This window comes from Perca flavescens, chromosome 1 (genome assembly GCF_004354835.1).
Source record: "Perca flavescens isolate YP-PL-M2 chromosome 1, PFLA_1.0, whole genome shotgun sequence".
In the NCBI taxonomy this organism is placed as follows: Eukaryota; Metazoa; Chordata; class Actinopteri; order Perciformes; family Percidae; genus Perca; species Perca flavescens.
The window spans coordinates 17261166-17274748 of NC_041331.1; the positions used below are offsets into that span (position 1 = coordinate 17261166).

Sequence of the window (13583 nt, forward strand, 5' to 3'; positions counted from 1 at the left end):
AGGATGGGACTGAAGCATCTAAAGGAGATTCACATCATCAATAAGAGCGAATCTCACCTTACAATAGGCTTCATATCCCTGTAGTGATTTATTAAAAAAGGAGAGCGAGAAAAGAAAAACATATGTAGTCACGCATACGTAAATAACAGATTTGCTGTTTTATTGCTTTAAAAATATGGTGATATGTTTTTATTTGATCTAATAATGTTTTAAAGCTACACTTAGAAACAAAATGAATGATGAATGTAAACTGCACCTTTTTTTAAATCTGTTTTGGGTTTTTGTTATAATGAAACTATTGAGACAGAAAAAATCTTGAAGAGGACATCTATTATTACTCTTTTATGTGTGACTTAAAAAACATGAATTAGAAATATTAACAAATTGATTTAGAACTATTGGGATTTGGATTTTGTTTTGTTATTACATTACACAACATTTAATTTTAATGTAGTTTTGTAATTATCTTGTAATTTTAAATGTTGGGACTTTAAAGGCACTTTACTCTAAAACCTAAATAATAATAATAAAACAGCGGGCTGGAATTGCCTCCACACAGCTCTCACAGACCGTTGCCCAATACATGAAGTACCTTTTTTTCACGGCCACTTGCACTAACATGCAGCGGACCGCCTATCAATACAAAAAACTGAGAACTCGGATTACACCTCACACAGAGGGATTGTGACTTTATTCTCTGTTCAAGATGCCATTACTCCACCATATCTTTACACAGCAAATATGTTTATTGCTGCTATATCAATGTTTGGAATGTTGAGTACAGCCCCTTTCTTAAATTACTGCCTGCACAATACATTGAACTTTAAAATAAAAATATAATCTAATACTAATCAAAGATATATTGTGAAGTCCCTCTCCTTCCCTTGGATGTTTGCCCTTCACTTTGAAGAATGTGCACAGTTTGGCACAAGGTGGTCCTAACACTATTTATGTATCAAACACAAAATATTATTCAAAGCAGAGTAGATTTGTATGTCTTAAAACATGTCTGGAGGGTAAACTTTAAACAATTAATCAACTTGGCTGATTACGTTATTATACTAATTAGACATATTTGCTGTAGATGCAAGTATGACAGGTGGCCTTGCAGAATTCCTAAAAGGTCCTGCATTCTCCTGCAGACTTTTAAAGGATTAAGAAGTGACATTTGCATTTCTCTGCAGAATTCCTGTAAGACTCTTTGAAATTGATTTTTAAACATGTGCTAATGTGCTTTTATTTGTATTGCTTTGAGTTTCTTTCATTCCTTAAATTAAACATATAATAACTAATCCATATTTGCATTCCAGAATTCCCACTGAATGAACCTGACTATAAAGATGACATGTAAGTACTGTAGATGGTTGAGACCATGCAGGACAGAAATTTGGCAAGGCGCTTAAACCACAATCAAACAAACGCTATCCAGACTGAATTATACACCCACTCATCACAACCTGGGCATGATCCTCTGCCTCTGTGAAACACCAAATTAGGACATTGCACTGTGACATGGTGACTGTAAATTTAGCATGTGACAGTGCAGAATAATCACGTCCAGTGAACACAGTGGTGCAAAAACTATGTGGTGTATACACAGTCAACAGGACTAAACATAACCAAATTACAAAGACGCACATGTGGATCCACTTTCAATATGTAGAAAGAGACAAAGTGCATACTAATATGACTCCAATTTGTATTGATTTATATTATTTTCTTCCACTGGAAAGAGAAATGCACAGTACCAATATTTTTAAGCTAAACACAGACCGTCTGTCAATTTAATTTCCTTAAGAACTGAGTGTAAATTGCGTTAACACACACAACCACAAAAATGTAAACACACATAGCGTAATCCAATACCAAATGGGATTTCTAACACATGCATTTACATTCACTGTTAATTTTCACACCGTGTTCACCTCGAGTTACAGCTCAATAAACATTTGTGACTAACATTTAAAATACATCTCGGAAGGTACACTTACGATTTCACAGTTATTATCACAGCATAAGACATTTAGAAATATAAAATACAGCAACAGGGTGCAGGCATAATACTGTAAAATAATATCCCAGAATATAAAAAGATACCACATACTAGATAGAGCACACTGAGCTGACATTTATCTTTTGGCAAGATTTTAGCAAAAGAATCTTATTTATTATAATAAAAAGTGCCACTGATTGTGATTCAGGTTATTTTAATTAATTAAAGGTACTTTGGTACTAAAGGGGTCATTCGACTTATTCTGCCATTTCTAAAGACATATACTGCTTTCTAATTTGTTGTTGCAAAATGTGTCTTTTCACTTCTGTAAATACTGTACATGGAGCTTCATTAGAGATGATGATAATTGTTCACAAATTTGACTCATGGTGTTCTGTTAAGTCATCCTGGGGAGTACAACTCAGCTTGTGAAAATAGTTAATGTCTTCTGTGGCTCTGAAGGAGCTTTACCAAGTCTAACAAAATACCACTGATGATGTCGTCAGGTTTATCTCAGCTTGGGCGTAGAGACTTAACAGTTATAACAGCCTGTGATACAAACTGGAGGTGTTGAGATTGAAAGGCGTGGTCATTTACCAGGTACAGAGGGTATAGCAAAGAGATTCTGTCATATTGCATTATAGGAAAAGTCCACCATGTCCCTTAAAAATTACATTCCCATACAACAAAACTGCATTCTCAATTAGGTTTCGAAGGGAAAAATATTTAGTTTGCCTAAAGTCGTAGGGACGAGACAAGAAGAATTCATAGAATTGCAATATTCAAATGATGGAGTACTCCTTCAGGTACAATCATTCAACTATACAGTATATCTTTATGCAAGGCTCCTATGAATAAAATGTTTTGTGGAAACATGAAGTACGAGTCACTGACTCAAAAGCAAAAACAACAAAGGATGCACTGAGTTTTTTTTTTAAATAATGTTCACACAGCTTGTAAAATAAATAATCAAATATTACTTAAGATATTTTACAAACCACTATTAAATTATATAAATAAGTTTACACACAATCCTCCTGATAGATCCGTCTGCCATTGATAATGCTTAGACTCGCCATAGAGTGATGTGTGCTGCGGACAGACGTCACATGCGTGTTAAAATGAGTCGGGCTCTGCGTTGAGCATTTGAGGATCACACGACAGCAACAACTCAGCTGCTGGTTGAACTGCTTCTGGAAGTTCTCGCTCAACAGGTAAAGGGCGAAGGGGTTGAGACAGGAGTTGGTGAAGGCCAGGATACGAGCTACGACGCTGCACACAAAGTGAACAAGGGAAGTGTCCACCTGGAGGGGGAGAGACAGGTTTGGGAAAAATGGTTTATAAGATGGACATACAGACATTAGAGGTGTGCCTATACTATAGCAGGGATGTAATCAAATACAAATTAATCATTTGGCTATGCGCTCTGAACAGATACAAACAGAATCTGAATTTCTGTCCCAATGAGCTATTATGGTTGTTTTTTTGTCACTGGCTCTCAAATTTTGTATCAGACACTCAAAACCAACTTTAAACTCATGTAGCCTTGCTTCCATTACACGAACACACTACATCAAGTTTTTAAAGAAAAAATCATGCAATATGGCCGAGTGAAATTATGTATTTCTCCCTAATAAAGCCTCCCATTGGACTATCCATTTCCAACTTGACTATTAACTAATAATTGTAATTGTTAAATTAATTTGGTTACATGGTTAAAATATGTTACAAATGTTGTTGTTTTTATATTTTAGGCAGCCAAACTTACCCATATACATAAAAGAAATACAAATGGCAGCGGAAAACAATTATATACAGTAACCTGTTTTGTCAAACAAATTCCAGTACAGTGTAGCACAGCCCACTTCCAGTACTATATAACTATGAATAAAGATTAAAAAACAAATATTTTTTGTGAAATAAACGAATACAGATAGTAATTGTGTGTTACAGATGGAAATAAATAAACATATTGGAAATTTGGAGAAGTGTTTGTGTACCTGTGAGTAGTGATAGGAGCGGTATAAGTAGATGACGTGACAGGGAAGCCAGCATACCGCAAAGAGACCAACAAACACCAGCACTGTTTTGGCCAATCGCTTCCTTGATTCAACCTGTTGGGTGTAGAAAATGTTTTTTCAAAACCATTATATAAATATTAGTGTTTGATACACATTTAAAAAAAAATATTTCAGTTTATTTTTGCCAATGGTACAGTAGAAGATGTATTCAAATATTTAACTTAAAGTGGCTATTTGTAACTTTCAGTTAGTGTTGATTCTAGCAGCCGCTTTGGACAAAAGCGGTAGTGTTTTTACCACACCCGCTGTCGTAAAAGTCTTTTCTTTACAGTGCTTTACTGACCACTGTAGATTAATGAATTAGCGTTACCGGGAGGTCATATAGTTTGCGATTAATGTTTTGCTCAGACAGAAAATCCTTCATTTACAATAAGAGAATACTTTACAGATGCATTCTTGCATTTCCAGTGTTGCATACGGTAACTTAGCCTGGATGTATCGTGAGCTAAACCGGGTATCACTGTCACTGTGTCACAAGCCAAAGCATTAACAGTTTGTTGTAGCAACCAACGAGTAAGGTTAGGCTATCCTAACCTTACTCGAGGTCAATGAATAACCCCAACCAATTGAGCTGTTTCATAGGGCGGGACTTGCCTGGAAGTTACGTGGGATCCATAATAATGCATCTGGGAGACATCAGAATGTGTGTAGCACCATCTACCTGCCGTAAATCGTAATGTGACTTTGTGGGAAAAATTGGACCCGGGCAAAGGCTTTACTAAAACTATATAGAAATAGCGTTCTTTTCAATGTTAGTCTTGTTTGCTGTTACAGGTCATTTATGATCATTAGATGAAAAAGTACACAGTTTCAGAAACCTTAAAAAGTTACATATAGTAACTTTAAGTAAATGTAGCAATAAAACAATGACCTCATGATCTGAGTATGTCCCAAATCTGGCTAGGGCCCTGATAATTTGACTTTAGCTTGAACACTGGCCTGTCGTCTTGCATGCACGTTCCCCTCCACAGGCAGGTTTGAGGCGCTCCTCATCAGGCTGCGGGCGATGAAGGTGTAGTACACGGATATGACCAGCAGTGGAATGACGTAGAAAATGAGGAAGGAGGCCATTGAGTGGATCTTAGGGTGCAGTTCCCCAGATGTGGGATAAGGGGCGCAGGTGACAAAGCTCTCATTAGTGGAGGTAACGTTGAAGGTATGGAGGTCAGAGAATACAGCCTCGGGGATAGCCAGGATCAGGGAGAAGAGCCAGATGAGCGCCGCCCGCAGGACAATGCTGGTAGTGGTGCTTGATGTTTGTATGTCCAGAGGCTTCACGATGGCCCTGTACCTGATAGATAGATAGATAGATGATTGATTATCAGTAGGTTATGCATCTTACTGTGAGAAGCCCCATTGACTCTTACACCCCTTAGTGGGCAGCAAATGTTAAAAAAGTACCATATACATTGGTCCCCTTTTAACACTTAACACGTAGCACAAGAACCCCCATAGTCACCATAGTACGCAGGCTGGTAAGTAAAGGTACAGAGAAAACAAACAAAATGTAGTAGTAACCACAGTAAAGTAGGCTAGAGAATGTTAAGAAAGGAGGTTTGAAATGTGTGTTACCAGGCTATACTCTAAGCATTACAGTTAATAGTTATTACCCTGTAAACATCTAGGCCTAGAGATTCATGTGTATTGTGTATTGTGTATTTTTTGTGAGGGGGGGAGGAACATAGGGGCCCATCAGGACTGCCTATGCATAGGGCCCAGGGTCTTGTGCTACGCCCCTGATCATGCTCCTCTTTGCAAATCTATAGACGTTTATCTGCGATGGATATCAAAGATGATGACATGGTCGGAAAGTGTAAGTCACACCCAATTTAAATGTGTGCTGACCGTGGTAATAAGCAGGCCAAATCAGTCAATCTACAGTAACTTCCTGTGGTTTTACACACAAAATATATGTAATAACCATCAATTAATTCATGTCAGGTATCCCAAAACTCCCCAAACAAAGATTAGGTATGTACAAAATATGAACCATATCCATGATACTGCGCAGTGTGCTGCCAAATGAGAAAGCACAGTCAATTCACTGTACTTTGTCGGAATGGGGAAAGTTTGGAGCGGGAGCAGAACTGACAGACACAGGGGTTTAATTAAATGTGAGTGTGAAGACACATCAACGCTCACCTCTCTAGCAGCCATGTCCAGCATCTCCCTGTTGCTGCAGCATACAATTAGAATTATTGAACACCAACGATACACAGAGGAGCTTGTCCAACCGAATGTGAAGTTAAACCCGCTGAGCCCTGTATCTGATTTCCTTTGTACCTGCTCTCATTATTTTTTATTTTACAAAATTTAGCTACTTTTAGGTGACAAATACTGTGGCAAACATATGACAATAGCAAGATTTCTTTCTTTGGATGAGTGTCTGTAACGACTAACCTTAAAAGCAAGTGTTTGCTCATGATCACTCATTTGTTTTTAATGAGTTCTTATTCCAACCTGTAACTGAAAATGAGGGCCAGGGATTCATTATGGCACATAAGGATAAAGAGAGCTGTTGTTTGCATTTATAGTAAAATTAGTCCATTCTGTGACCTCAGCACTCGTTACTCCTATGGGGTTAATTTTGGAGAAATGTCTGATCGCAAACCATCCAACAAATACTGCAACCCACTATAATTCCAAAATATGACAAAGGGCTGCAATGTGAAATGCAAAGAAATGGGATTTGCATCAAGTGACTGTATTTCCTGTGTTTTAGTTTCTTATTTGTTGGTTGGTGAGTTATTGGCACCTGAACTCAGGGTTTCATAAGTTGACGAGTAAACTGAACATTAAAGGAATAGTTCAATATTTTGGGAAGTACAGTTATTCTTGCTGAGATTAAGATAAGAAGACACAAGCAAAAACAAGCAAAAGTCATCTTTTCAAACGTTTGAAATCACAAAATTGGCAGCAGTATATTGATTTCTTTAGCAATTGATTAGGCTACCGTATACGCGGGTTGGTACACTGGTCAGCAGCCTTAAACAGAAGCAGCTCTGTTGTGCGCAATACTCTCCACATCAATACACGGTTATATATTTGATTTTTATTATAATAATAAAACATTTAGTTTGTACATATGGCCTGTAACGACAAAAACAAGAGGGCATTTGCATAATTTGGCTGCCGTGTGGCCGTTTTAAAGTGATTATAAAATAAAAAAGATATTTAGAAACCGTAGCCTACCTGTCAGCAGAAAGGGCCGTGAGAGTGAACACAGACACCCCAACCGAGGTGAGCTGAATGAAGGGGATGACTTTACAGCCCACTCTCCCGAAGAGCCACTCCTTTGACAGATAGCGGCTGGCATCCACCGGAGCGCAGGTCACCAGCAGTAAAACATCCCCGAGCGCAAGACTCGACATGAAGAGATTGGGCACATTGCGGATGGATTTGGCAGAGCAAAACGTCTTGATGAGCGTGATGTTGCCGATTAGCCCCAAAACGCTTATTACACCGTAAATTGAAGCGATGACCACGCCGGTGAACCACATCGTCCGTGCCGTGCCTTGGAGAGCAGTGACGCTGCGCGACGCGTTTGGGTACAGATGGTCAATCTCTTCCATCGTTACATCAACTGACCGCTCAAGAGATGTTTCAAACTCTGATACAGCCTACAGACAGGTTCTTTGGGGTTTCAGAAAAAAATGCAGTGTTGACAATTTTATGTCCAACTTTAGATTTGAGTGTACGTCCAATCCTCTGCGTTTGAAAGTGGGGGTCCGCTATAGTGGGGTGTAATTGTCAAAGTACTAGTACAATCTAGTATTAAGTAGCCTACAATCCTCACATCACGTTCATGGTACATTCAGCACAACACATTATGTGATCTGCAAAAAGTCAATCAAAAAGAATTAACTCATTTTTCAAATGTAAATAAATCCATCAATGAATAAATCGTGGTCATGAAATCAAAAGGTTCCTTTATCATTGCTTGGACCAAGACAATCAACATGCAAAGACATACGTACTCTGAAAAAGTGATAGTTACCCACTATGTAATATTATATTTAGGCAGCTGAATAGTATTTATATCAGACATGGTACACACTATACTTTCAACAAAACATTAATTTATCATTGTATGTACACACCAGCCAAACGCAAATACATAAAGAAAGCTTGTACAGAAAACAAGTTATACAACAGCAAATTTATCAGGCACTACTGTACAATATGTGCAAGAAAAATGAAAATATGCCGTAGCTCTGACCAGCCTCTGTCATACTTAGGACATGGTCTCTAATTTTTTGATATTTTCATGTGCCTTTGCCTTTCTTTGGCTCTTCCATGTCCTCTGGTTCCCCTTAAATATGTTAGTAGAGAGCCGAGAGGAAATAAGGGCAGAATGATAGGGAATTACATGCAAATAAGGTAATTTTGAATTACAGGGCCACTGTCTCAAATCCCCACCAAGCTCCTAAAGTGCATTTTTTGTCAGGGTCAAGAACAGGATCATGGCAGTGCTATATCTTATAATCTTGGAATTTAATGTATCTAAAACCAAAAATGTTCCCATTCATATGATATTTGACTAAGACAATGTCATTGACGTTAAGAGAGTTGACATTCAAACATTGTTTGACAATCAGTTACCATGGCATGTAAACACAGAGATGATTGCCAAGCGCGGGAGTGCACTTCTAAAATGTAATTGCAGTGAAGTTATTGTTAGTGGTTTATCTGTTGTTGAGTCATTTGACCTCTTAGCTTTTATGTTGGATGCACAGCATGGCCCTGAAAGACAGAAACGTTGGGAGAAAGTGCTGTGAAAATATGTCTGGAGATTGTTGGAGTGAAAAAGAAAGACTTCTTACGTGAGAAAATTGATGAGCATATTGAGTCTATCAAAACACACACAGAGTGAATCAGAACATTGTTATGCTTTACCTGCTGTCAAAAGTAATCATTATTCCATCTGTTTTATTTACTCTGCTATCCTTCTGTATAGCTTCTTTATTTATATCCACTGTTTTGTGTGGTGTCACTCTGTCACCATTTGGCGGAATGAGTGTGATGACGTCAGGGTTGGTATTTCCCCATTGTTCAAATAAGGTAAAGACAGTTAAATGCTCTGAAAAAATATTTAATAGTGCAGAATCAGGCACACAATGTTTTGTTTTCGGCCCAAAATGTGGCCTTCCTCAGGTGTGAGGGCCGAAACGTTGTTTGCCTGATTTAACTTTACCTTATTTGAACATTTACTTTTTTGTCCTGCACCAGCAACTACATGGATGTGCACAACATTGTCTTTTTTTTTATTTCCCCATTGCCCATTACCCTTCGAACTGAAATAGCGTGACACAGGCTTTTACCTCCACTATTGCACATCAATCAGCTGATTAACTTCCTCAATAGGCTACACAGTGGATGTTGTTGTTCTTGTTGCTGCTGCCCCCGTTTCAACCACTGCACGGGCTAGCAGCACGGGCAGAGTCGGCTACATGCAGATTAATATTGTAAGCTGGTAGATTTGATCCTGGTAGGGATAAATATTTTTTTAATTGAAAAGAATTGAAGCTTTATTACAGACTGACAACTTGATCAGAGCATACCTCGCCTCTCACCCAATGTGGGTTGCAATAGACTGCAGCCCACTGCCACCCTTAACAGGATAGAGGGGTTTAGAAAATGTATTCATCAAATTGACTGCTGTTACCAAAATTGATTTCGAGACAATACTAAGAGCCTATAGCCATGCCAAGCCATGCTCTGTAAGCTGAGGTACGGCGGTGCTTTGAGCTGAATGCTGAATTGTTAGTATGCTAACATGCTCACAGTGTTGATGTTTAACAGGTAATGTTAAGTGTGCTGAGCATCTTAGTTTAGCATGCTAACATTTGCAAATTAGCACTAAACACAAAGTACAGCTGAGGCTGATGGAAATGCAGGCACGGTGAAGCAAAATCTTGGACAATTTATAATTTTGATCAGAAGATGAGATTACAAGTTAAGGGATCACCAAAGTTATTAAAATTCATCCTGAGGGGGACGTGAATGTGTGAAGCATCCATCCAAAGTCAAAGGTTAAAGTCATTAGGCTTTATCCTCTGGGGATCATAAATGTCTGTAGAATATTTTGTGCCAATCCATCCAGTAGATGTTGAAATATTTTGGTCTGGAGCAAAGTGGTGGATCGATCTACTGGCACTGCCATCCACAGAGCCACCACAGCTTTGCTGTAAATTAAGTTAGCCAAATTAATCATTTAGATTCCTTAAAGGTTTTGGGCGACTGCTGGTTTAACCTATTTGATGAGGCCTTTGTCCCTTGGCCAGTGCTGATTGTGCTCTTACATCTTTTAAAACTGCATGCTAAGAATCTGTGCTCAGTTCAGATCCAGTAATTTAAAACTATGACCCATGTAGTCCAAAAATGATTAAAAGCATTAACCAGATAGCGAGTCATGCTGTGCTCCTGTAAGCTCTATGAGATGTGGTGTTTTCACAGGCTGACTGGTTGAATTTACCTGACCTCCTGCTTGGGCCACATCCTGCAATTACCCAGCGGGTTCCTGTAGAAAGTGATGTCTCAATGGATCCTCAGCTGCCTCAGGATAATACAACTCTTCACAGGTACCAGATACAGAAAAGGGCTGACAGGCCATCAGCAGGCACTCAAGCCGAGAAATGATCCATGAAAGACTCCTTACAGGTTATCCAATTTACTTCAACAAAGATACAAAACAGATACAACCAGAGAAACAATGATGACCAGTATCCAGCAGGGTGTAATATGCCACAGTGAGAGAACATCCTTAATCCCTGTTTATCTCTGTGCTTTGTCAAGAGATGCCAGGCCATTTTACATGCTTGAATTGTATGAGATAAGAAATAAAAGGTGTTGTGGGGTCCGGAGTCATTATGTAGAGGCAAGATAAGACTGCCAGGAGCACAAGAGACAAAAATTGGTTTAAGTGTAACAGTACGTAGTGGAGAAGGAGGGGATGAGAAACAGAAAAAGAAACCTGGAGGTGAAAAGGTGGGCTGGGTAAAATACAAAGTGTATACACACAACATATTTACAACAATATATATATATATATATATATATATATATATATATATATTTACAACAATACTGTATATATACACACATACACCTGTGCATGGGTAGAAAAAGCACAACTCATCATTATTTATTAAGGAAAGGTTACCCTTGAAACACAAAATGTCATGTAAATATCAAGCAAAAGATTAAAGGACGCTCTCACTATGATCAGACACTTGCTGCCTGATCTTTCAGCAGATGTTCACAGTTCAACTATCTTTTGTGACAGTGCCCTGACTGTAATGTGGTGTGTCACAAAATGCCATATTGAACCTCTTTTTTTAAAGATTTTTGGTGAAATTTCATGCCTTTATTAGATAGGACAGCTTTAGACATGAAAGGGGAGAGAGAGGGGGAACAACATGCAGCAAAGGGCCGTAGATCGGAATTGAACCCATGACCGCTGCGTCAAGGACTAAGCCTCTCTATATAGGCGCACGCTCTACCTGGAGAGCTACCCAGGCACCCCACATTGAACCACTTGCACAAAGTTGCACATTATTCTGCAGGATATACAATAATTTCTTATCTATATATTTTATATTAATTTAACAGACCATCGAGGCAGCAAGTTACAAAAAAAGAAGCTAATTTGAAAAAGTTAGTCATATTTAATATCACACTTTGTGTCGTAAATTAGCTTTTACCTCTGCAATCTGCAAACATTTTTTTTTTTTTTTTTTGTTTCTATACTGAAACTGTTACAGGAAGTCAAACCACAAACTTTTACCAGAACTTTGCATGGGCAAACAAATGGTCTCCATTGATAAATAACACACTGGCTAACTTGGAAATGAGGTCCTATGTCCAAACTTCTGAACTACCCCTTTAATATGCAGAGATGGCAAAATTACTCACTTCCCATACTCAAGTAGAAGTACAGATACTTGTGTTAAAAATACTCTGAACAAATGTTACTAGAGTGCAAGCTGAGAAACTTCAGTGGACATGGAAAAAAGGCTCATTATATATATGCCATTGCTTACATTTTAAATGGATATCTGCCAATAGGCCTAAACCATCACATATAGGATTATTGTGACAGAGACTGGGACTCCAGGTTAATAAGATTCTGACTGAGTAGCAAGATATTAATTCAATTGTGATTATGTGAGAATTCACAGATCCAGTTTCTCTTTTTTAATCTTCCCCTTAACATTAGTTAATGTTAATGTTTTTTCACATGTGCAAAACTCTAACTACAGTCCGCACAGCAGGAGTTCATGTGGACCAAACTCTAGTTCATTTTTCATTGCTTGAACACAGTTTTCAAAACTCTACACACGTATCCCATGACGTTAACCACAACGTGCACAACACTGTAGATTTACAGCACATTGTTCAAATGCTAACACTGCTGTCATAACTGTTAACCACACATTCAAAACAGAATAGATTTCAGTCTGGTGCCTATCAAACACTGCTGATTGCAATTTTAGCTGAAAGTCTAAGCAGGTGTCTTGTTTTAGACTAGTTAGTGAACATATATGGTATTTATACAGAGGAAGCTCAGAAAGCCTTTTTTTGTATATAAACACCAAATAAGAATGAAACAGTTATACACGGTACCGTTTGAAAGAAACAGGTAAAAAAGCAAAGATACCAACATGTCCAGGTAAGATATCTGAGGTTACATACACAGCTATAAAAAAGTGAAAAACACTATATCTTTACAAAAGTAAAACTGTGTTCTTACTGTTTTTCAGAAACTAATGGAGGTGAAAGCAATGGAAACACCACATTCCTTTGTATTTAGAGATGATGCAAACATCCAATGTAATGAAGAAAACTTGCCACATGATGCTGGAGGGAGGCAGGACTAGTCACACTATCTTTGGTAGGCCTACTGTTACGTATGTACCTTTAGTTTTTTTCTTCTGAGTTCTTCTGTCCCCAACCTTGACAGTAACTCCACTGAAATTATTTGAAACTAAAGTAACGAGCCAATTTTGTAAAATGTAAGGAAGTAGAAAGCCAATATTTGTGTTAAAAATGTAAGGAGTAAAAGTAAAAAGTCGGCACAAAATAAATAGTAAAGTAAAAATATCTGCAATCTACATGAGTACAGGAGGCTAACGAAGCATTTGTACTTAGTTACTTCCCATCTTTAGTAATAGGGCAGACAAATACACAAACTATCATGCAAAACATCTTTAGTTAATCTGAATGTCTGAAAAATTTCCATGGAGACAACTAGGGCGTGGTCAGTGTGTCAGCGTTTAATTTTTGCATCTTTTAATAATAGAGTTATGAGATGGTCCTGGTAACCAAATTTATATTTTGTATGATTGAACAAATGAGATAATGTGTTAAAGGGGCAGTAGGTAAGCCTTATAAAACTAATTGTCTGTCATATTTGCTGAAACTGACCCTATGTTCCAGTAGAACTACATGTGATTTGCAAAAATCCAAAGCTCCCTGTTCAGATGCACCAATCAGGGCCAGGGAATGAA

General features: G+C 38.0%; 1 protein-coding gene across 1 annotated transcript; it reads right to left on the reverse strand.

The window, feature by feature from the left end:
* Positions 1-2250: 2250 nt before the first annotated feature.
* On the reverse strand, positions 2251-7646 carry LOC114573537 (gastrin-releasing peptide receptor). Its single transcript, XM_028606100.1, has 4 exons — positions 7267-7646; positions 5014-5365; positions 3994-4107; positions 2251-3297 (listed from the first exon to the last, which is right to left on the reverse strand). Exons 1-4 carry the CDS (start codon positions 7644-7646, stop codon positions 3016-3018), a joined length of 1128 nt encoding a protein of 375 aa, XP_028461901.1. The 3' UTR covers positions 2251-3015.
* Positions 7647-13583: the final 5937 nt, after the last annotated feature.

Bases quoted from the DNA above. Each gene is read 5' to 3' on its own strand.
- LOC114573537 (XM_028606100.1), bottom strand. From the start codon at position 7,646: ATGGAAGAGATTGACCATCTGTACCCAAACGCGTCGCGCAGCGTCACT. The intron at 5,366-7,266 runs GTAGGCTACGGT...TCTATCTATCAG, and splicing joins ACGGCCCTTTCTGCTGACAG to GTACAGGGCCATCGTGAAGC. The intron at 3,298-3,993 runs GTACACAAACAC...CTCCCCCTCCAG, and splicing joins GCTCCTATCACTACTCACAG to GTGGACACTTCCCTTGTTCA.